The sequence below is a fragment of the Bolinopsis microptera genome, chromosome 3 (assembly GCF_026151205.1).
Source record: "Bolinopsis microptera isolate Bmic1 chromosome 3, MBARI_Bmic_1.0, whole genome shotgun sequence".
NCBI classification, from domain to species: domain Eukaryota; kingdom Metazoa; phylum Ctenophora; class Tentaculata; order Lobata; family Bolinopsidae; genus Bolinopsis; species Bolinopsis microptera.
Window position 1 is genome coordinate 16,311,280 of NC_087074.1, and position 22,941 is coordinate 16,334,220.

General features: G+C 39.0%; 4 protein-coding genes across 7 annotated transcripts in view; 3 read left to right on the plus strand and 1 right to left on the minus strand.

Moving 5' to 3' along the window:
• Positions 1-22,941, plus strand: part of LOC134812705 (POU domain, class 2, transcription factor 2-like) — a 1,142,226-nt gene that overhangs the window by 84,496 nt on the left and 1,034,789 nt on the right. The window lies entirely within an intron of this gene.
• Positions 1-22,941, minus strand: part of LOC134812710 (CUE domain-containing protein 1-like) — a 46,427-nt gene that overhangs the window by 20,244 nt on the left and 3,242 nt on the right. The gene's annotated exons all lie outside the window — the stretch shown is intronic.
• Positions 1-22,941, plus strand: part of LOC134812719 (obelin-like) — an 89,705-nt gene that overhangs the window by 5,693 nt on the left and 61,071 nt on the right. The gene's annotated exons all lie outside the window — the stretch shown is intronic.
• LOC134813242 (uncharacterized) lies at positions 16,981-20,388 on the plus strand. The gene has a single exon (XM_063820930.1). It carries the CDS (start codon positions 16,981-16,983, stop codon positions 20,386-20,388), a length of 3,408 nt encoding a protein of 1,135 aa, XP_063677000.1.

A 22,941-nucleotide genomic window follows, 5' to 3' on the forward strand; every position in this document is an offset into this window, starting at 1 on the left:
GCAATCAATTCAAATAACGCCTAGAGCTGATTTTGATAGAATAACATCGTGATCCAGCGTGATGAATTGTTTTAATTTTAATTGAAGTTAAACGGCTGCACCCCTGACTTTTTAACTAAAAGATAAGAGACGTATATATTAGGACATTTGTAATCTGATAAAATTTAAAGTTTTGGTTTGTGAATTAAAACTTGGTGTGAGAATTAGTGTGGAAATAAAAGAGATTCATTTTATTACATCATATATCTTAATTAAGTGACAGTAGGTATTATTATTTTAACTACAGATTATATTAGTTCAGTTAGTATGGACATGAATGTTACGATTTCAGTTTATTTATATACTATATTGTCAATAAACCGGTTTCAAAGCCCTTAAGGGTGGCCCTCGGGTCTTTAAAACAAACAAAAAACATTGTACTGTGGGCATGAAGGTATGATCTGCACCATAACAGAACCTTATGGCTAACAGTGTCAAAGGCTTTTTTTATGTCTAAAAATACAATTGCAGGTTTCTTTAGTGATTCTTTAAACATAAATATGTTGTCAAATAAATTGAGCATGAGGAAATGGTTGAATGGTCTTTCCTGAATCCATACTGATGGTTGGTGAGCAGTTTTTTTTGTTTCAACGTACTCGGTAAGCTGTTGGTTGACAAAGTATTCTAATCATTTTCCAAGTAAGGGGAGTATGGATATTGGTCGATAATTATTTGGATCATTAGGGTCCCCGTTCTTGAGAATTGGAGTTAATGATGCAATTTTACATGCCATCGGCATTATTCCACTTTTCATGCTTAGATTTACAATATGAGCTACTGATTCAATAATTTCAGGGATGATATACTTATACATAATATACTTTGATTGGCATAATATTATTAACTGATTTATCTGATGGTATAATACTGAGTACATATTATTCTTTGACCTGTTCTACAGTTACCTCTTCAAAACAGAAAGTTTGCACTCTGTTGGAGGTGGCATATAATTTAGGAAGTTGTTTGAATGATCTTTCGATAAGTGAGTTCACTGTGGATGATACAAGACACGATCTAGAGGTACTGGAAATTAAACTAGATTGCTGAAAAAAACTTAAGTAAACCGACAACCATCAGAATAGAATAATAGAACCAAAGTTTATTTATTCTTTATATAAACGATTTACCTGACAATGTTAAAAATAAGATTAAATTATTTGCAGATGATCTCAAGTTAGTTTGTAATGCAGCTAACCATGGAAGTGTATCTGATGATATTTTAGAACTCGAAATTTGGGAGAGTTTTTGGCACTTAAACATCAATCCTGCCAAGTGTAAAGTAGTTCATATTAATCTGAATAATAATCCTAACTCGAATTATATTGTAAATGGAGTGGAACTAGAAGTATCTGCACAGGAAAAAGATTTGGGGGTTATTACCCATAGCTCCTTGCTTTGGAATGAACAGATAAAAGCATGTATTTCTAAAGCAAATCGTATGATCTGCTGGATTGTAAGGAACTTAGTTATTAGAGAAAAGGTTGTAATGATATCTATTTATAAAGCTTTGATAAGACCTCATCTTGAGTATTGTGTCCAATTGTGGAATCCAGTTGCGGCTCATGGAAGTTGGGGGACTGTTTTGGAGCTGGAGGGCGTCCAGAGGCGGTTTACCCGTCTTATTGATGAGGTGGGTACTCTTCCATACAGCCGTAGACTGGATATACTCAATTTGACAACGCTGGCAGAGCGGCGAATACGTGGGGACCTTATTGAAGCTTTTAAAGTAACTAGTGGTTTGACTGAATATGGATCGGGTTTGTTCAGAATGAGCAGATCTGGTCTTAATTTAGTTTCAACCAATAGATGTAGTAAGAGTGTAACTAAAGTCAGGAATATTCAGTCTTCTTTTCTTCCGGAGCGAGTCATTCCTTATTGGAACAAACTCCCTTCAGATGTCAAGAACTGCTCGACAGTTTTAAGCTTTAAAGTTAGATTGGAAGGATTTAAGAAAGAAATGATTTCTAAAAACAGTGTAAATGATTCTTATTTTTGGACTGTTTCGAATGAAGTTTTAGGGAAAATTGAAGGACCAAGTTATTTAAGCAATAAGGAGAGACATAATGAATATCTTTGGTTTCATCCTTTTGTGGCAAAGAAGCGTTTTATAAATCTTTATTCCACTGGGAAGTATTAATGAATTGTTTATAGATAATGTATTAGATTTTATTAGTTAAAATTGAATTTATTAAATTATTAATGTTGATGGAAAAGTATATTTATTTAAAGTATTTTTCTATTTAGTGCAATGATATTTTGTAGACACTTGTGATGATGTTATGTCATAATCTTTACTTACTTACTTACTTACTTACTTAATAAACGGTAAACACATAATGTCACAATGACCCTATTATAGGATACAAGGATACAAGGATACAAGGATACAAAAGTGATAATTATTTTATTGAATTCACAATAGTTATAATTCTGAAATAATTTAAGGTTACACAATTCTAGTTATTTACAAATGTGTAGGGATAAAATAGAAATGTTTTATAATACTATTTTTGAGGTCCTATAGCATTATGCATTGGCCAGTATTTGAGTGGAAATCTGGGCTCTTATAGTAGGCTGTAAAATTTTCGTTCACAGAGAGAATTGAATGGATTGCTCTTGCTGTGGCAGTAAATTTTGTAGGGTCTAGTGTTTTATCGGATAGCAAACCGGCTAGGTCAGTAATATTTTTGGGATGGAAGTTAAATTTTTCTCTAACTGAGGAGTAGAGTAAACAGTCAGTTAGAACATGAATTTCGTACTCAATAGGCTTAAGCCCCTTGCTGAAAAAGCAAAAAGTGCACCATCGATGTTCTCTTGGTACTAGGGGGGTTTCGTAACGGCCCCTCTCAATGTAAAGATTGTGGCAGCTAATACGAAACCTTGTTATGCTTTTCCGAGCATCGGGGATCTTAACCACTCCTAAGTATGTTTCTGGTTCAAAATCATGTTTAATTTGATTGTAGAATTTTTTTTTTGGACCCCAATGTTAACCTTGCAGCAACTGTGTCAGCCCAATATACTCTAGAAGTATGATCACACTTATTTTAATGAACAAAAGACCCATAATTAATATAATCAGATACTCGTCAACAGCAGCAGTTTCCTTACGTGTGATGTGTTGTCCTTCTCCTTTCTGTGTCCCCGTCGTTTTGTTTTGTGAAATGTATTGTAGTAGTGTTTTAATATTTAAATCGAACGCAACTCAATAGTTAATAATAACAAACACAAATACTATTTTAAATAATTGATTAATATCGATTTATATACGAACCAAACATTAATTAATCTTTAATAACCTTTTATATATGTGTTAAACAATCCAGGGCATATCTAAAATTCGATAATGAACTTCATATATTATTAGTGCCGCGTGCTGATAAATATTCTGGGAATCAATCCACCCAATTGCAATCGTGGCGATAACATATTTTTGTGCTTGGCCGGTTTTAGGTTTGAGTTTGTGCTCCAAAAGTGGTAAATCGGGTGCTAGTAAAGCTCTTGCAGGCAACTGGCTCCTTTTGCCAACTGCTTTTGGTTTAAGCGCTGACTCACATTTGGAACTGGCACTGGTATAATTGTAATATCCTACGAAGTCAGTATGCTATATTATTTTGCAAAACTCGTTTAATATCTTGACAATACATAAAGTTTATGTTACCTGAGGACCCCCGCCAATAAAGATTTGGCGGAATGACAGGCTGAGCGCGGCCCAGTAAAGTTTATGGTTTTAGGTTTAGGCGCGGCGCACGCACCGCTTATATGTTATAGCTCATTCAGCTTCTGTTTTCAGCGCTGTGTTGCTACACACTGTATAGCATGTGGGTCAAGCGCGGTGCCGCGCCTAAACAGCAAAAGAGTTATTTATTTTAAAATTTATTTTTGTATCTCAAAAATGATGTAAAGTTTTTAATATGACGAAGAATTAAAGCTATTTCCGTATATAGTACAGCCTAAGTGCTAAGCATGCTCGTTAGAAAAACTATGAACAATGAACATAACATGCTAGCTTTCTTTATTTTGTAAGTCGCGTCGGCTGACATCTTGGGTTGTACTGGATGTAACAAGTTTATTATCGGATGTCTACTTATATTCATTATTCATTGTAATGGCAATAAAATTTAAATTTTGTTTTAAAAAAAAAAAAAAAAAAATTCTAACTTAGGTGAGGATGCCTTGGCAGATTTCCAGGTATCCACAAATTCTTCCCTCATGTTGTGACTGATTTGGGTAGAGAGCTTGGATTTTGAAGAGGATGAGTGGGGAAGTTATATTTGGTGAGAAGATTAGAGATGTTGGTGTACCAAGGAAGGCCCAGCATAATCTGCTCGTGAAATGCAGCGGAGAGAAGTTCATTTTCAGTGCTTTCAAGACGACTATAGAAATCTATTGCAAGTTTGCAGGCTTCAAAGAAGAGGGGGTGGCGCCCTATTATATAAAAACAATCCTACAAAAACTCAATATTTTTTCTTACTCAAATATTGGGAGGAACATTTGAAAATCACTCTTGGCCTTGAGGCTCCAAGTTTTGGAGGACTTCGCCGCTTTGATCGCTGTTGATGCGCCGCGCAGACTAGCATTTTTGCTTCGACGAACGTTGGGTTAACAAGAAAACAACACATTTTTCAAGAAAACAACAAATTAATAAACGGTAAACACATAATAATAACATCGTCAATCAACTCCAAGTTCAAATCTAGTTAAATAATGTTAACAAAACAAACGGTTAAATTTATTACCAATTATTCAATCAATACACATCAAAAATTTTAATATATATTGGAAACAATGCGCAAAATGGATGTTTTAAACTATAATTTTGTTGTCACTAATAATCTATTCACTATTGACTTTTAAAGTTGAATTTTAGTTAAATATAAAATGCCATCAAAGGTCAAATTATAAAATTGATAAGATTCGATTGCTTTATCATCTATGACTAAAAAACGTTTTGTTTTTTTGGAAGTTTTTTAGGTTGAAGCCTTTTTTGTTTTTTCATTTCTTGACCAAAATTTTACCCTTTGAATTACATAAATGACATGTCGTGTAATTAGATGTAATGATACATAAATTTGAAATTGAATTCGCGTGACTGTTAAAATAAAATTATTGACTTTAATTTACTTGTTGCTGTTATTTCGCCCCGGACCCCTGCATCCGGGAATTGCATTGTGCGCGCGCGCGGCGGGTTCACAACGTGTGACAAATATTTACCTGGCACGCCAGCTCGGCAGCTCGATCCTATACGCAGCGCTTTTTCAAGCTTCCAGTTCTGTACCTGAGGCGTTCTGTTTTGTATCACGTCGTGACCCCCACGGTCGTTTCACTTTATCGTTATTACGATACAGGGGAGCCGCGCACTCGTGCGCGGCGGGTCATACAACGTATGACAAGCTCTTTTCAAGCTTCCTGTACAGAGAAGCGAGCATGAGACTAGAATATATATAGCAAGCTAGGTAAATATATGGTATAATATACGCAATCAACGTAATAAAAGCTGAAGTAATCCGTAAACCAGTATAAACTACTTTTAGTTGGTCTTGTGTCTTGGTTTGTTCAAGGTTATTAACCCAGCGGACCTTACTACATAACAGGGTGATCGCCTCTTCACAGCTTGTTGAACTCCGCGCGCGCTTGTTAGTTCATTGCATTTGCACGCTTCAATTACAAATTATTCCAAAAATGCAATTGTACCACGTACCACGCGCTCCTTCTAAATCGCTCGCCCAAATTTTAAGAAAATTCTTTTGAAAAGGCCCTTTGGGCATGAAAGTAATCTAGATCGATATCGGTGTATTTTTGGACGCTGATTCCGAATCACCCCCCATGACATAGGGTTAAAATGCTTCCCTGGAGAGTTATGGGCAAAAAACCGTTTTGGTCACGTGACAGGCTAGTAAAATACAAATTCGATTGTTTAGGGCCCGGGTTAGGGTTAGGGTTGTGGTAAGGGTTATGGTTAGCTTCGGGGTTATGGTTAGGGTTAGGGTTGGGATTAGGGTTTATGTAAAACCTTCTTGTACGGCTGCTTCACCATAAAAACCAAAGTCACGTGAAATTTTTGGGCGAGCGAATTAGTAAAAGCCCGTACCACGTGATACGATTCAGCCAATCAGATAACAAGAATCCGCAAAGTTAAAGCTACGCAGTTTTATAAGGCCTAAAATATAACTTTTCGCGATAATTCAAAATCTACATTGTTTTGAATTTTCCTTCTGGGGAGGAAACGTTATTTTTACAAGGCAAACATTTTGTTGAAAACCAAAAGTTTCTATTTCTTTTGCTTCCGCGGCCCCTAACGGCAAGGTTTCCTGGGAACCTGACTTAAAAATTTGGGTGCCATGAAAATTAACGCCTTAACGGGTGATACTCGTAAAATATCTGTTCCAAATTCATATATTGGACCGTCGACGAGTCCAACTCGGCGCGCGTCCTGGTAGGTTGTAAACCTACAATATATGGAACAGATATTTTACGAGTATCACCCGTTTAGTTAACTGTTTATACGAAACGAACATTTTGTTTAAAACCAAACGTTTCTATTTCTTTTATTTTCGAAGTTAGGCCCCTACCAGTAAGGTTTTTTGAGTATAATTGACGGCCGATGTTACCCGTCTAAATTTCTTCGAACTAGCACGCCGCTTTCTTCTCGAAATCAAGTGCTACGAGGTAGCCGGCGCCTGCATCAGTCCATTAATTGCTCTTGTGAAACAATGGACAAACAATTAATTACGTGTACGCGACCTTTTGATTGCACCTTACTAGCTGGCTAAGTGCGTCATGTTATTTATAAAAGTGCAATCTTGTTTCATTCAGCGATTTCATGCTAGCGCGCTGCCCTTACGTTTACCTATTGCACGCGCGCCTGACTGCTGACGCATTCCAAGCTAGCTCCATGTTAAAACAATGGACTTATCTGGAGACCCCTGCATGCCGGCTATAATAATGTTCATAAACATAGATAAGAGATTCGGCGGAACGACACTCGACAGGCTGAGCACCGCCCAGTAACAATGAACAAGGTTAAAATACTGTACTCCCCTGGCAAGATGTCGGCAAAAAACTGTATCGATCACGTGATATGTGATATGACCATTGATCATGATATAGTCGACTCCGACGAGTTTCAGGAAACCTTACTGGCTGGGGCCTAACTTCGAAAGTAAAAGAGCTAGAGACTTCCGGTTTTTTGCAAAATGTTCGCCTTGTAAAAGTAACGTTACCCCCCGTGCCCCGGCCCAGGAGGAAAATTAGGGACATTGTAAATTTTGGGTTATCCCGAAATGTATGATTTTGGGCCAAATAAAAGGTCGCAGCTTTATAACTTTGCATTTGCAAATTAATGTGGTTGTCGTGACTACATATATGGCTGAATTCAGATTGTAAAACGCGTGCGAGCAGCGAGCTTTTCGTCACGCGCGACGACATGAAACATGCTATCGAAAAATGATCACCCCTAGCAAGCCCGCCAGGCAGTAAGGTTTCGATCCTGGGTAACTTTGGCGTATCCATGAAGACGGCCTATAATACCCTGCATGCCTAGATACTAGAGTCCCTATTTCCCCCTCTGGCCATCGAAGTGGAAGTGGAACTTCCCACCCATGAACCTTAACACCAATTATTATAAACCTTAGCTCTTAAGCTTTACAACTTCTTCCCTTTATTGGCTACGCGCCCCAGTTAGTGTTGGAAACCAGTACACTCCTTCTTTCAATTCCACCACCAGCCCTGTTAGGAGACAGAGAGCCTACCTGCAATATTGTAGGAGCCTTCAGTACCAGGGACCTTTGTGGAATTAGTTAATTGATTTCACAATTCACAGAGTGAACACCCGACCAATTTACCTAGACCCTAGAGCAGTTCCAGTGATTAATGATCTCAATGTACCTAGACCCTAGATCTGTCCCAGTAATTAAGGATCGTTAACGGCATTCCTGGCGAGTGGCACCTCGCGACATTCCTGCAGGCGAGTGGCACTTTGCAGAGAACGGCAACTATTGCTCAGTTCTCGGTTTTGCACATTTGAGCACGGAGTAGCTCCTTAGGCTTATACTGATAAAGAGTGTTACCATAGTTACAACACTACTGATGAAGGTCACAGAGACATCAATCTACAATGTTAGGAATTAGGATACAGTGAAGCTGTAATTGGTTTCTTTTGAAATTTATGTTTTGTTGATAATTTATGTTATTTGTTTTATTGAAATTGGAATATGAAACATACTAACTGATAACAGAATGTAATATCAATCAGAAATAATCATACACAAATCAGAGTCCAGAAGTAACTCTAAAACTGTCAGACATTAGTTCATAGTTTGAACATTTAACATTTTTGTTTTGTCCTTTTTATTTTTCTTCTTCTTGCATATGCAGGTTGGCAAAATATCATTTCCGTTCCACTGTCCTCCCACGCAGGAGAGCTTGCTATCCTTCTTCTTCTTGATCTTGCACCTTTTGTCGCACTTGACCGTAGCAGTAGTTCCCTCGACCAGATTATCCCCAGTGCTGAAGGACACCTTTCCCCGGCTCACAGCATTGGTGATGTCCCAGCAGGTCCTAGCCCTGCTGCACAGACCTCTAGCTTGAAACGTCAGAGAGCTCTTCATCTTCCAAGCCCCGGTGTTCTTGTTTATCAGCCCGAATTTACCCTCCCCTGTCGTCTGGGTAAGGTTGAAGTAGTTCATGTCCGTGTAACCGTCCTCCCACTTGTAGATGCTACTCAGTTCCGGGTCACTGACTCCGATCCAGAGGAGGTTGAATTTGTCATCCGACTTAACACCGGGGAATCTAGAGTTCACCATGGTAACCAGCTCATCGTTGTGTATCCTAGTTGGAACAGTCGCCAGGTTCCAGCCTGTCTCACCTTCTTTGTTCATATCTTTACAAGAACTCTGGCACTCAGCTCTAGTACCAAGTTTAGCTTCCTTGCAGAACTCGTATTCGATGTCTCGTCTGTGAGTCATGCTGATGGCAAACGCATCCATGTAAACCCTGCAGGAGAGCAGGTTGGGGGACCCCCTCTTGTAGTTTATATGACCGTTGTCCCCCCAGAATACTCCATAACTTCCCCGGACCCTGAGGTAGTCTTTAGTGTATCCCACCAGGAGTTGAGCGTGAGGCATGGATTCAATAGCACAGAGAGCGTCGTCGTATAAGCCACTGCTGTAACCGTAGTAGTTCATGCTGATGTAGGACCCAAATGCCACTGGTGATCGTAGGAGACCCTCCAGCATGCTAGCCTCGTTTCTTCCTAGAGGGATCCAATTCTGGAGCCAGGTTTTCCTCATAGCATTGTTCTCTCCAGAAGCGATGTGCTCCTGAAAGGCACATGACTGGTAGTCCGAGGTAGTGGGCCAGTCCTCTTCACTCATCAGGTATTGTCGGTCTATCGTTAGTTTGTAACCCTCTTGGGTAGTGCCACCCGCACACCCGCTGTAGGAGAAGGTGCAGTCGATGAAGTACTGCTTCGAGAAGACCACGAACTCTCCGGTAAGTTTCCTGTACACCGCCTCCATAGCTGCAGCATTTGGGAATGCCCAGCAGGCCCCACAACTAGCTTGATCCTGTGGGTCTGACATTCCCAGTTCTTTCTCCCAGTACTGGTACTCGTCAGGCAGAGCTGCGACGGTTCTTTTCCTGAGGTTCAGCTCTTCCGGGACCTCAGAGGCAGTCTGGGTCAAGTTAGCAGACTGAGCTGCCAGAGCCATCAGAGCAGCTTGTTCTTGGTTGTTGTTTACAGAGAACCTGTTCAGACTATCGAGCAGGACTCCGCTAGTAGTCTGTTCAACAGCAGCCGCCGTCTCAACCAGACGTTTGAACCGCTCTTTATAGTCCTCATTGTTCTTTATCTGGACGTCCCATCTCTTGATAGTGTTCAGGAAGAGTTTCTTGGTGTCGTCTATTGTACTTTTTGAAAGGGAGAGTGTAACGAGTGTCACTATTAGCAGGAAACACCGATACATTATCCTGGAGATATTTCTGTTTTTATTAATATCGCCCCAATTCGAATATGGAAAAGAAAGGAAATGCTTAAACTTGTTAAAATCTGATCAATAAATACGAATTGAAAGGAGTGATGCTTTGATTCTTTGATTCTTTATACGCTTCAAAGAGAAACTACAAAAGATTGTAAAAGATGCAAAGTAAATTGTTAATTTTGATTGCTGTTCGTTAACCATGGTGATTAAATTTAAACTATAGCTCATTATCGGAAACAAGCAAAAGGGAGAAACAGCTAACAAATAAATCATTACTTTTTACCCCTCCCGATTTATTTGTTAATCCATAATGTTTTTTTTTAACTTCTAAACTAATATATTTATTTATAAAAGTCGTATTACTTATACTTATAGCTATATATATACGGTTCATCTACAATATCAAAGACCGATCAGAAGACCTACTTCCCTACTACAAGAGAGCACATATCCTTCCTCTTGACCAAAGGATTTTCTCTCAAGTCTGCCTGTTAACTTATAAAGCTGTGCATGGGATTGCACCGGCCTACATACAGAATCTTGTAGTGATAGAAAACCCATTGACAATAGCTAGTACAAGATCAAAAGTAGAAGGAGATTGTTAGACATATATATATATATCGACACCGACTTTTAATGTGTAGGAGTACAGCAACAAAATATATATATATAGCTATTATACTATATAGCACTTATATCTGACTCAAGAAATGGGAAAAGCATGGGGTGCTCTACATAGACTGAAGGATATCTGGAAATCCAAACTCTCAAAGAGCCTTAAGATTAGATTGTTCATAGCGGTTTGTGAGTCAGTACTGCTCTACGGATCAGAAACCTGGACACTGACAAAGGCTCAAGAAAAAAGTTTGGACGAGACATACACAAATATGCTGCGTATTATATGGTGCTGGGTAGCTCATGGAATGACAAGGTCAGCAATATAAATATAAATGTGTATGGTAGCCTACCAAGGCTGTCAAACAAGTTACGAAGCAGGAGATTAAAAATGGCGGGACACTGCATCAGATATCCTGAGCTACTTGCCAGTGATTTAGTCTTATGGGAACCTACGCACGGTAGAGCACAGCAAGGCCGACCAAGACAAAGCTACTTGTCTACGTTACTGAAGGAAGTTGGGACAAACTCTAAAGAGGAACTGTGCAAACCCTGATGCGGGACAGGGATATAATATATATGGAGGGGGTTATCTGGAGTAGATCGGACTTAGTTCCGACATAGTAGTAGTATAGTAGTAGTTATACTTATAGCGTCAGATTAATGAATGTGGAGAAAAGAAAATCAAATTATCGAACATAATTTGACGGCCCACTATTAGTACTCCCACTAACAGCAACTATACTCCCAGCTAGCCGCTGTCAGTAGAGCTACTTTAACTTACAGACAGTGTGAACTACAAAACCTCTTGATATTAACAGGAACACTCACAGACAGAGACAGTAATTCAAATTAAGTAAGGTTTCACTCAATTAAAGGTTTTAAAGACATTCTAAGAAGAAAAGAAATTACGCAAGGAAAAGTTTTCCTAATCGACTTTTACAATTGTCTGTTGGACCCAGCGAAACTCGATCAATAATTTGATAGTGTAATTATAAAAATATATAACCGTTCCATTTTGCTAATTAGATATAAACTTGCAAGGAAACAATGAAGAGGAATGGGCGTGGCCCAAGGAGGACAATTTTCCTGTTCTTCACCTGAATAATATGTTTAATGACAATAATTAAAGACAGTTGACTGGACGTTAAAAAGACTGTCATCCTCCGTAATTAAGTAATTAGACCTAGGGACCATAGTTCGTTAGATAGTTTTGTCCAATCTAGACTTGCTATTGTCTGCCTGACTACATGTCTAATTTATTTGTGGGGAGGTATTCAATCTTTAAGTTTAAATTAACACTATTTAAGATTATATACTGACAGTGACTATCTTACATGATCACAACACTAGACACACAACACTTCTGATGAAGAGTGTTACCATAGTTACAACACTACTGATGAAGGTCACAGAGAAATCAATCTACAATATAAAGATATAATAATATTGGGAATCAGTGAAATTATTGGATTACGATGAATGGGGACTTGCCACCCAATGGCAACATTACTAGAAGAGATAACTAACAATCAGCGTATTCTATATGAATGGTTAGTATTATGATAAACAATCACTCAATAACTCAACTTCGTGACAAAATATTCCATTAATTATTGGCAGGAAAGTAAACGTGCACAGAAACAACCGTTAAAATATGAACAACGCAGTTGATGGTAACAAAAGAGAGACTCGGAGAGTGTGGTACTAAAACAAAAGGGGAACTGATAATTACTCTCTCAACCGTTCATTGTTTATATTGGCTCACTTACAAGCCACTTTGTTGGTTCAAGCTTGACCATCGCCTCTTTGAATGGTGGACCTTCGCGACCACGTATTATACATCACTTAGTGATGATCACTATTATACCAAACAATGAGAACACAATGTAGTACAAATTGCTCAATTACATGTTACCCGACAGTACGTGTTTACTATCATAACACGTGCTAATCTATGCTATTAATAATGGTTTATTAATAATATGCTATAAATAAATATTGCCCCACTTATCTCAAACATAAAATATTAATCTAAAATTAGCAGCTATTTGTATAGTAGAAGTGTAGACACAGCTCACTACTGCACTACACTAGCTAGCAACAAGTGAATAACTGAATAACATTGTTAAATGTATACTAGAAAGCCTGTGGTCACCCGTCACAGGGAGTATTCTTTGTTAGTATTTGTTATTGAAAGAAAAAAACATCCATCCAAATTACCGATGATATAGCCGATTATAATGTAAAACAGATTAAACACAACATAATCACCAGAAAATGATCAAAATGACGTTCCAACAATCATTGCGCGTGCACGTGCGCGTTTCCGTAAGTGTTGCTATGCAAATTCAAATCATTCTTTGGTAGTCAGTTTTTATCGCATCAAAAAATATCCGTCACAACCGAAGATACAGCCAATGTATGTATAATGTAGCTTGCACTAAAAACAACGTAATTCATAATTATCACAAAACCGATCAAAATGACGCTCGCAAATCTTTGCACGTGCAAGTGCACGTTTAACACCGTTACCATGGTTGCTATGCAACTTCCTATTTCTCGTCTGATTTGCACGTGGGCGGTACTATAACTCCGTCATTCTCATATTTGTTTCAAAATATTAGATTGGGTGCTTATTTTTTTGCACTTATCTCATGCTGTTCGTATGTGTTATCTTATGCTGTTCGTATGTGTTATCTTCTGCTGTTCGTATGTGTTATAATGATTAGTGTAAACGTATAGAAAGCTCAAGAGGTGGTCAAGACAATAAATCATTACAAGTTGGTGTTTAGCTGTGCTCAGACGCTATCACAATCAAGTACCCGGAAACAGGTTGCTTTGTAGCCCCCGGTAACTCGTACTCCGTTTTATAGATCTAAATTTTAGAGTACCTTTTATTTACCAAATTGAACATAATAATTTACATACTTAGTTAGAATGTGCTTAATTACCTGACCTGTAGATTATATAATATATTCTAGATACTACAGTATTATGTGGTTATTAAACCGCCATACCTACAGTTAAACCCCGATTTACATAGATTTTGCATAAAAATTCGCAATTTACGTACAACTATCAGTATCAACAGATTCCTATAGTTGTGATACCTTAAACAGAAGCGCATGCGGCATGCCAAGATTAACTTACAAATATAGGTCAATCAAGATCAGTAGCTAAAAGAAATCACTTTGCTCTCACCAGCTCTTTTGTCCAACTAGTATCAGCATATTTGTGTGATATGGTATTTTTCGGGGAAATTGAATGCTAAATTGGACAGCGAGTCAGAAATCTAAAAGTGTAACAGATCCAGCTCTATCTATCTTTTAATAATATTGACTGAATTTATTATGTAGATAGTAGTAGGTAGTAGTAGTAATACTAGTGGTAGTAGTAAACCCGCTATGGGTTGGCATGTGAAAGCAATTTCCTGATGAAATGAGTTCTATACTGCAAATTGAATAGACCTGTTTATGTTACTATAGTAACACGTGACTTGTTGCTATAGTTACTATAAATTGAATATTCGTGAATCTTCCTGCCATTTTACGTCAGGTAAATTTTTTCAAGGTCAAGAACGAAAAGATAATAATATAAAATATAATGATTTGGTTGGAAAACCAAGGTTTACTTATAAGCGAGGATCGGACGTAGTACCTCTTCAAAACTAATGAACTATTTTAATTTTAATAAGAATATATCATTTGTCGGACGTGGTTAACGAGATTCCGACTAATTACTATAGTAACACGTGACCAGTTACTATAGTACCACGTGACTAGTTGCCATAGTAACTTCAAATTAACGGGGGAGGAGTTGTCCGGGTCAGCACAGCTGTCAGTCTGCAAGCGGTCTGAAAACCGAGATCTAGATCTGCAGTCAAATATACAAATTTGCAATTAAAATAACTAGTTCTTTACCTTGTGACGTGCCAAAGTAAATTAGTAATAGTTTATTACTAGTACCTGTGAAGGGTAATTAATAATTGTAGCTTACCTGGGACTTGTCAACCGTCTGACGTCACTCTGACGTCACTTGCAACTTAATCTTCCTGATGTTGCGTAATGGTTCTCCGGGCCGGTTTTCGAGTCACGCTGAGTTTGAAGTGGTACCTCATTACACCGATTTTAATGAAAATTAATAAAAGGGATGGATGATCTTGTAAATTTGTGAATTAACGATAGAACATGCTTCATGTGCGCGACAAAAGTGACTTCATTTGCATTTAAAGTTTAGTTAAATTTGTCACACTAAGAAATTGCATAAACCCTGGTTAGAATTCCGATAGTTGTCTCATCCGTTAGGCAAAATTTGTCTTATAACAATATCTAGTCTTAATTTCTAACAATCTGTTTTCGCTCTTTTGAGTGGGTCGATCATATAATTGATGTTTTGGGACAAAGTGAGATTCTCCACTCAGAAATGTTAACCTTGTCACACTATAAACATGTAACGGAGTAAATATGGACCCCTTGCTGCCGTGTTTGACCAAATTGTCGAGTTTCCAGTTGATAGGATGGATATACATATGACGGTTACCTACATATTTTTTGTTAAATGGTGCGCCCAGGTTTACTCTGTCACATATTTAAGAAAATATATAATGAGGAATGTTTAACTTTAGGGAAAGTAGTCTGGTAGTTGTCCGGTAGTTGTCGGACTACTGAAGTTGTCCGGTAGCCCAGTCATGCCCAATTATACAAGGAACATCGCTCACATTAATTGCAGTAAATGCACAACTAATATAATACTAATTAAACAACGCAACTTATATAAGTATATTAGCTTGTTAAAACTAACAGAAGAGAGAATCGCGGGGAAAAGAGAAACGGCAATCAAAGGAATCAGGGAAGGGAGTAAGTGCCCAATTACACAAGGAACATCGCTTATATTAATTACAGTAAATGAAGGAATATCGAATTCTAATAGAGGAAAAGTTCTTGAAAATAAGGACAAGAAATTTTAACTTCATTTTTGTGACAATGTTATCAGCAACTGCAAACTGCCTTCTCTTAAATCAACTGTATTGTCCATACTCCTTATATGGAGTTTTCACACTTTTCAAACAAAAATCAGATATAAATGATTTTTGTCCAAAATTGAAAATTCCATATAATGTGACAGACTTACCTCATTTCACAATAACCAAGTGCATGTATAAGACAACCATTCAAAACAACATATATTAGGGCTGTGATACTGATCGGTAGAAGAACCATCAAATAATGAGTTAAAATGGTTTTGAGGACACATCACAGTAGAAAAGAGGTATCGTATTATAAGTGTGACAAAGTTCACCAAATATTTCCTTATAACCGTCGATTCCGTACCCTTTAACCAATGTTGTATTATATAATAATAATAATAATAAGGCCCCCGCTCAGAACACCAGAGCTAGTGAGTAGTGGGTCCGAGGCTGATACTCGTGGTCAGCACCCCCGGGGTCGGTAACGGCAGCAGTCCATTGGATGGCTGCCGGCTAGAGCTACTCACTCCCTGGCATTGCCAGATGTCTTCTTCCTGAGGTTCAGTTATAGCACAAAGTTTAAACTATTAACACTGTTAGTTCCCCCGTTACTAGTCCAAGTAACGGGCTAGAACTTGACCAAACAGCTGGTGAAACACCTGTAGACCACCAGAACCTCAGGCTCTTATGTCCCTTCTCAACATCACTTAATGCTATCATGAGATTTTGTACTTGCTAAATATTCATGTTTAGGAGGGAAAAAGAAAAGAAAATTACAAAAAAAAGTTAAAAAGAAAAAAAGAAAAAAAAAGCACAAAATGGAAAAACCAAGAAAAATATCTGTAACTGAGACAGCAGTATTTTAGGATTTTAAGATAATATATCTCCTGATTTTTATTCGATATCATAGCAGCACAGACTGCTGGTACTGAAAGAATATCATTCCTTTGGAAATACTACTTTCTATAATGTTACCATACCCAGCACACTCGAATAATTATAACATTGTAATCATATTATTATATTTCATTGTATATTATATTTCATTGTTTTGTTTTTACTTGTCCCCCGGGTAATTCCCTTTCTTGCCTCTCGTTGGTGAAAATCTTTTATCCTTCTGCTCTAGCTCTTGGTTTCTTGACTAGGTGCAATTGACACCTAGTGGTTTTCTTTCCGGGCATGGACTGACCCGCAGATGTCCCCCAATCTTAAGTTGTGGACTCGTGACAAAAGGATGTGTGGCCATGGGTTAAATGGTTACTAACGGGTCTACTACCCAGGAGGTAGCTACCTGGGGAGCTGGGCGACGCGGGGCAACGCTCAGTGCTCTGTTTTCCCTGCCAACTCTCTAGGGGGTATTTCAAGTCCCCCAGTTATGATATGAATTCTCTCTCAAATTTTTCAAACTCTCCTACTCTCCCTACTAATGGGTCAGAGCAGGATCAACAACCTAACATCGCCCCTCCAGCTCGCCGTGAGAGGAAGGCTCGCACTGAGACTTCCACTCGTCACACGTGGAGCAAGGAGGACAACATACAGCTCATGACGCTGTATTACCAGAGTCAACCATCCCGCTCTGGTTACAGAATGAGACTCCGGTCACTGTGGGATGATGCCGGACTCTTCACTTGTACAGAACAAAGATTGGCAGACCAAGCAAGGTCAATCAGAAATAATAATCTCCTCTCAGACATAGAACTACTGGAGATTCGAGGTACTCTTCCACCTAGCGTAGTGGAAGAGGCCCCAACAACGACAACTCAAGCTTTACCAACAGTCTCCCAAGCAATCAGGACGTTAAGGGATGCAACTATCCCAACTGTTGCCGCCGAAGAACTCACCCCCACCGCAACGGTACCTGATTTTGACAAGGAGGCAATCATTGAGCGGCTAAAAACCCTCTTAGAAGACCCTTCAGTGATAGAAACCAAGCCCCTGAGACATGTGAACAGAAAGAAGCTTATGGAGGAAACATCTCTCATCAACTCATGTATAGCAGAGATTCCTACTTCTTCAATCACTGAAACCAACACTTTATTGCTTGCAGGAGCACATTTAGTCAGCGAAAGACTTGATGAAAAACCTGCAAATAAGAATGCAGAGAAGCGGAAAACTCCGCTATGGAAAAGAAGAATCGAAGATAAGATTACCCAGGTGAGGAAAGACATCTCTTATCTCGAGGAGAAGAAGAAAGGTATTACACTTAAACAAAAAATACTAGAAGGGCTCAACAGACGTCACCCCCTGTTGAAGAAAAAGGGTATATCATGCATCATTGAGGAGCTCAAGCAACGTCTTCGTGCAAAAGCAGCTAAGATAAAGAGATTTAATAAAAGATGCGAACGATACCACCAGAACAAGTTGTTTGGAAACAACCAGAGGCAGTTCTACAGAAACCTTCAAACAAACCCTGAAGAACAGGATATCTCCCACCCTGAGGCTGACAAGGATTCTTGTTTGAAGTTCTGGAAGAACATATGGGAGCAGCCGGTTGAACATAACAGTGATGCTGAATGGTTACCGGATGTCAGAACAGCACTAGCCTCAGCAGATGAACAGCGACAGTTCGTTATAACTAACACCCTGGTTGCAGATAGAGTGAAGAAAATGACCAATTGGTCCTCTCCTGGTACAGACGGACTGCATGCTTATTGGATAAAGCACTTTAAAGAACTCCACAATAGGATTGCAGATCAACTTATGAATTGCTTAACCAACGCTGATATCCTAGACTGGATGACATTGGGACGCACGTACCTGCTCATAAAGGACCACTCCAAAGGACCCATCCCAGGCAATTTCAGACCTATTACATGCTTATCAGCTATGTGGAAACTGTTCACTGGTCTAATCACAGATTCCATATACAACCATTTAGACCAGCAAAAACTCCTCCCCACTGAGCAGAAAGGGTGCAAGAAGAAGAGCAGAGGATGTAAAGAACAGTTAATGATAGACAAACTCATTCTGAAGAACTGTAAACGAAGGAAGCGGAACCTGAACATGACGTTTATAGACTACAAGAAGGCGTATGATAGCGTCCCACACTCCTGGATTCTGTCTTGTTTGACCATGTGTGGTATCTCTTCATCCATCATAGACCTGTTTGAAGCCTCCTTCAAACAATCGTATGTTAACCTGATGCTTGGTAAAGTTTCCCTTGGGAGAATTAAAATTAATAGAGGTCTATTCCAAGGAGACTCAGTATCACCTATTCACTTTATCATTAGTCTTATACCCCTGTCCATTCTTTTGAATAAGCATGATATAGGATATTCTCTGGACAGAAAAGATGGACCAAAAGTGTCGCATAGGCTATACATGGACGACCTCAAGTTGTATGTCGAGAGTGAAGACGAAATGCAAACACTGGTTAATACCACAGCAGAGTTCAGCAGTGACATAAAAATGGAATTCGGGCTAGAGAAATGTGCCGTGGTGAAGGTAAAGAAGGGAGCAAGAGCCGTTTTCGAAGGCATCTCCCTACCCACAGGTGAACAGATCCATGAGTTGGAGGACGAGGGCTATAAGTATCTGGGAATACTAGAAGCCAATGATATACTACACAAAGAGATGAAAGCACTGGTTACAAAAGAGTATATCAGAAGAGTTAAAAAGGTTTTAAAATCCCAGCTTCATGGCAGGAATAGTATACAAGCAATTAACACCTGGGCTGTACCTGTGATAAGATATGGAGCTGGAATTCTCTCATGGAATGCTGGAGAGACCAAAGCCTTAGATGTCAAGACCAGGAAACTGATGAGGATAAATGGAGCTCACCACCCCCAAGGAGATGTTGATCGGTTATACGTAAGCCGTCAACTGGGTGGCCGTGGGCTACATAGTATAGAGGAAGTCGTAAAGAGAGAGGAGAATGCACTCACCACTTATGTGGTGAGAAGTAGAGACCCAGAACTGATTGCTCTGAAGGACTACTTTGTCAAAGACAAGATACTCTTGGGTGAAGAGATAGAGAAAGATATCGACCGAACACAACGCGAGGAAATCCGCAAGGAGAAGTGGACTGCTAAAGTGATGCACGGACAGTTCGCAAGGCAGATGATGGGTATAGCGGACCCGTTAACCTCTTGGAACTGGCTCACTCAACAAGACTTGAAGAAGGAGACAGAAGGATTGTTGATAGCAGCCCAAGACCAAGCACTTAGGACTAATTATGTGAAGCACAGGATTGACAAAACACCTGGCTCTTCTCCCCTCTGCAGACTCTGCAGAAATCATTACGAGACAATAGACCACATACTGAATGGGTGCCCAAAACTTTCACAGACAGAATATAAGTGTCGGCATGACAAAGTAGCTGCCGCATTGCACTGGAGTCTGTGCAAGGAATACGGCTTCCCACGCAGTAAAAGGTGGTACGAACACCGGGCAGAGAAGGTGCTGGAGAACGAAAAAGTAAAGATATTGTGGGACTTCCATGTCCAGTCGGACCACGTTATCGAACACTGCAGACCGGATCTCCTCCTGGTAGACAAGGTAACCAACGCAGCAACCATCATTGACGTTGCAGTCCCAGGAGATACCCGGATCCTGGATAGAGAACAAGAAAAGATACTGAAATATCAAGACCTAAAAAGAGAAATTAAGAAGAACTGGAATTTACGAAAGGTCACAATCGTCCCTGTGGTGATAGGCGCATTAGGAACTATCACCATTAACTTTCGTAAACACCTCGACGCAGTCCACTGCAATCTGAGCATCTCTAATCTCCAGAAGACAGCTCTGCTTGGATCAGCCAGAATTCTCAGGATGGTCTTAGACATATGATATTATTGAGAGTATAATACACTGTAGATACTCTATATTTAGTTTATTCTTCACTGGATACTGTAATAAACACTTTTTACCTGGTCCTCTTATATCTCTTCCCTTGCTATGCAAGCCCTGTCTCTTGTTTATACAATTTTTAACCCGTATATTGGGTAGACTGTGTATTTGTTATGTATTTTATATTATACAGTTTTGTGTACAAGTAATTATTGTTATTTACTGGACTAAGGGGTATACATGTGTTGGAGTTTTTCTCTTATTTTTCTTCTCTTGCTCTGCATGCCCTGATTCTTGTATAAACATGATGTTTGTTTAATATTGTATATTCTTGTATTGATTGTGGTATTTTGTGGGTCAGATTCAGCAATACCCAATGGGTACTTGCTGAATCACTGTTTTATACACTCTGTAGCCAGTCCCTGTGTTCCGTCCCTTGCCCTGCAAGCCCTGTTTCTTGATTATACAGCATTTATTTATCGTGTATTACATTGTAGTATGTAATAAACATTTGTAGTAGTGTAGGATTGTTTGAATTTCTTTTTGCTAGGTTTTATAATATTTATTTGTATAATTTGTGATTGTTTCTCCCGGTTTTCTTCCCTTGCGTAGCAAGCCCTGTCTCTTGTAAAAACAACCTCGAAAGATTTGTAGATACACATAGTCTCTACACCTTTACCCTCTGGTCCCTAGGGTCAGCTGATCCCGGGCCAGAGGAAAACTACCGACTGCCAAGGTTTGACGCCTAGGCAGTCGAGACCTCTTATTGAGACCCTTTATAATAATAATAACAAAGTATTTATATCCCGCTCATATTAGCAACTAGTAACCAAGAATGGTACTAGCTACTAATGTCAGAGCGGCTGTCCAAACAAAGATAAAACTTTAATAATTTAGAATTCTCCAACAAAAAATTCTCAATTTCCTTTAAACTGCTTATTAGTAACACTAACGTCTAAAAACTATATTATACGACAGACATGGTGGTACAATCAGACATCAGATGGAATAAACTATAAGAGAAAAATAATAATCTCGACACATAATGGTTACCTTTATTTATTCAAAAGAATTTAATTAATTGAACTTCATTATACACTCTTCTTTATTTGTAGATCAAAACAACAAACACAAACTGAGGCCTGCATCCCCGTCAATACCACACAATCATTTAATGAGTTGCTCAAGGTAGTAGACCAGGCCGACGGATCCCCAGTCCGATTTCCCTGAGTATTGTCGCACCCAATTAAGGGAACTCGCACACTACATCACCCTGTACCCAACAGCTTGCAAGCAAGCTGCCGTTCACCCACCGGTTCACTGAGGTACAGGTAGATTGCCGAAGCATGTGCTACCAACTCTGCAATCGTGTGGTACCGGCCAAAGATACAGGTTTATAAAAATAAAAACAAGCCAGGGCATGGCAAATGGCAGTCTAGTCTCTCCGGACTCCGTGTAAGTGTAACTATACACACAACTCATGACAGTTAAAAAATCCCATGGAATAATCTACAAACTAAGGCCAGGTTCTAGGAACTTTCTAAAAAAGAACACAAATATAAATACGACTAGGTATGTTCTAGATTATTGAAAAAATGGGTTTTTAAAGCCCGTTTAAAAGTATCAATGTTGTTAGCTTTTCTTACCGTATACGGTAGCAAGTTCCAGAGTTTTGGGGCTGCGTTGCTAAACCTCCTATCACCTAGCCTGATTTTACTGGGTCTACTAACCTTAAACCTTAAGTCATCACCAGACAGTTGCCGTGTTTTAGAATATGCTGCCTGGGAGTCAATCTGAAGAAGTTCAGACAGATATGGTGGTGCTTGGCTGTACATAACCTTATACGCCAGAAGACAAATCTTGAAACTTATTCGTTCTTCAATGGGGAGAATGTGTGCTTTTTTGTAGTATTCAAGAAGATCTACATCACGGTCATCGATGTTATAGATGAATCGTATTCCAGCATTCAGTACAGATTTGAGCTTTTTCAGTGACTTCATCGGTAGGCAAACATACAGTGCATTACAGTAGTCAAGCTTCGATATAACCAGTTGCTTCACTAGCATAACTTTTAAACTTTCATCAAGATAACATCGTATTCTCTTCAGATTAGTTAATGCCCACATTGACTTCTGTTTAACATTGTTTAGCTGTCTTTCCATGGTAAGAGCTGGGTCTAGTTTGACTCCTAAACTCTTCCAATTGTCACCGACACATTCTGTTGGCATCACTTCCGTACTCCCAAAATTAACAGAAATTTGATTCTGTCCAAATTCTCTAAGAACCAAAGGCTTCCCAATGACTAGTAGCTCTGTTTTTGACTCATTAAGTTTCATATAATTTTCAAGCATCCAGGCCCTTATTTCATCAAGGCAGGCATTGATCTTAATTTTCATTTCACTTAGTTCTCCAGGTATTAGGGGTTCAAAAGAAATGTAGAGCTGCGAGTCATCTGCATATAGCTGAATACGAATCCCATATTTAGCAGCTATCTTCTGAAGTTGTTTAATGTACAGGATGAACAGAATCGGTCCAAGCAAAGATCCCTGAGGC

Coding starts and splice junctions, on each gene's coding strand:
- LOC134813242 (XM_063820930.1), top strand. CDS start 16,981: ATGAATTCTCTCTCAAATTTTTCAAACTCTCCTACTCTCCCTACTAAT.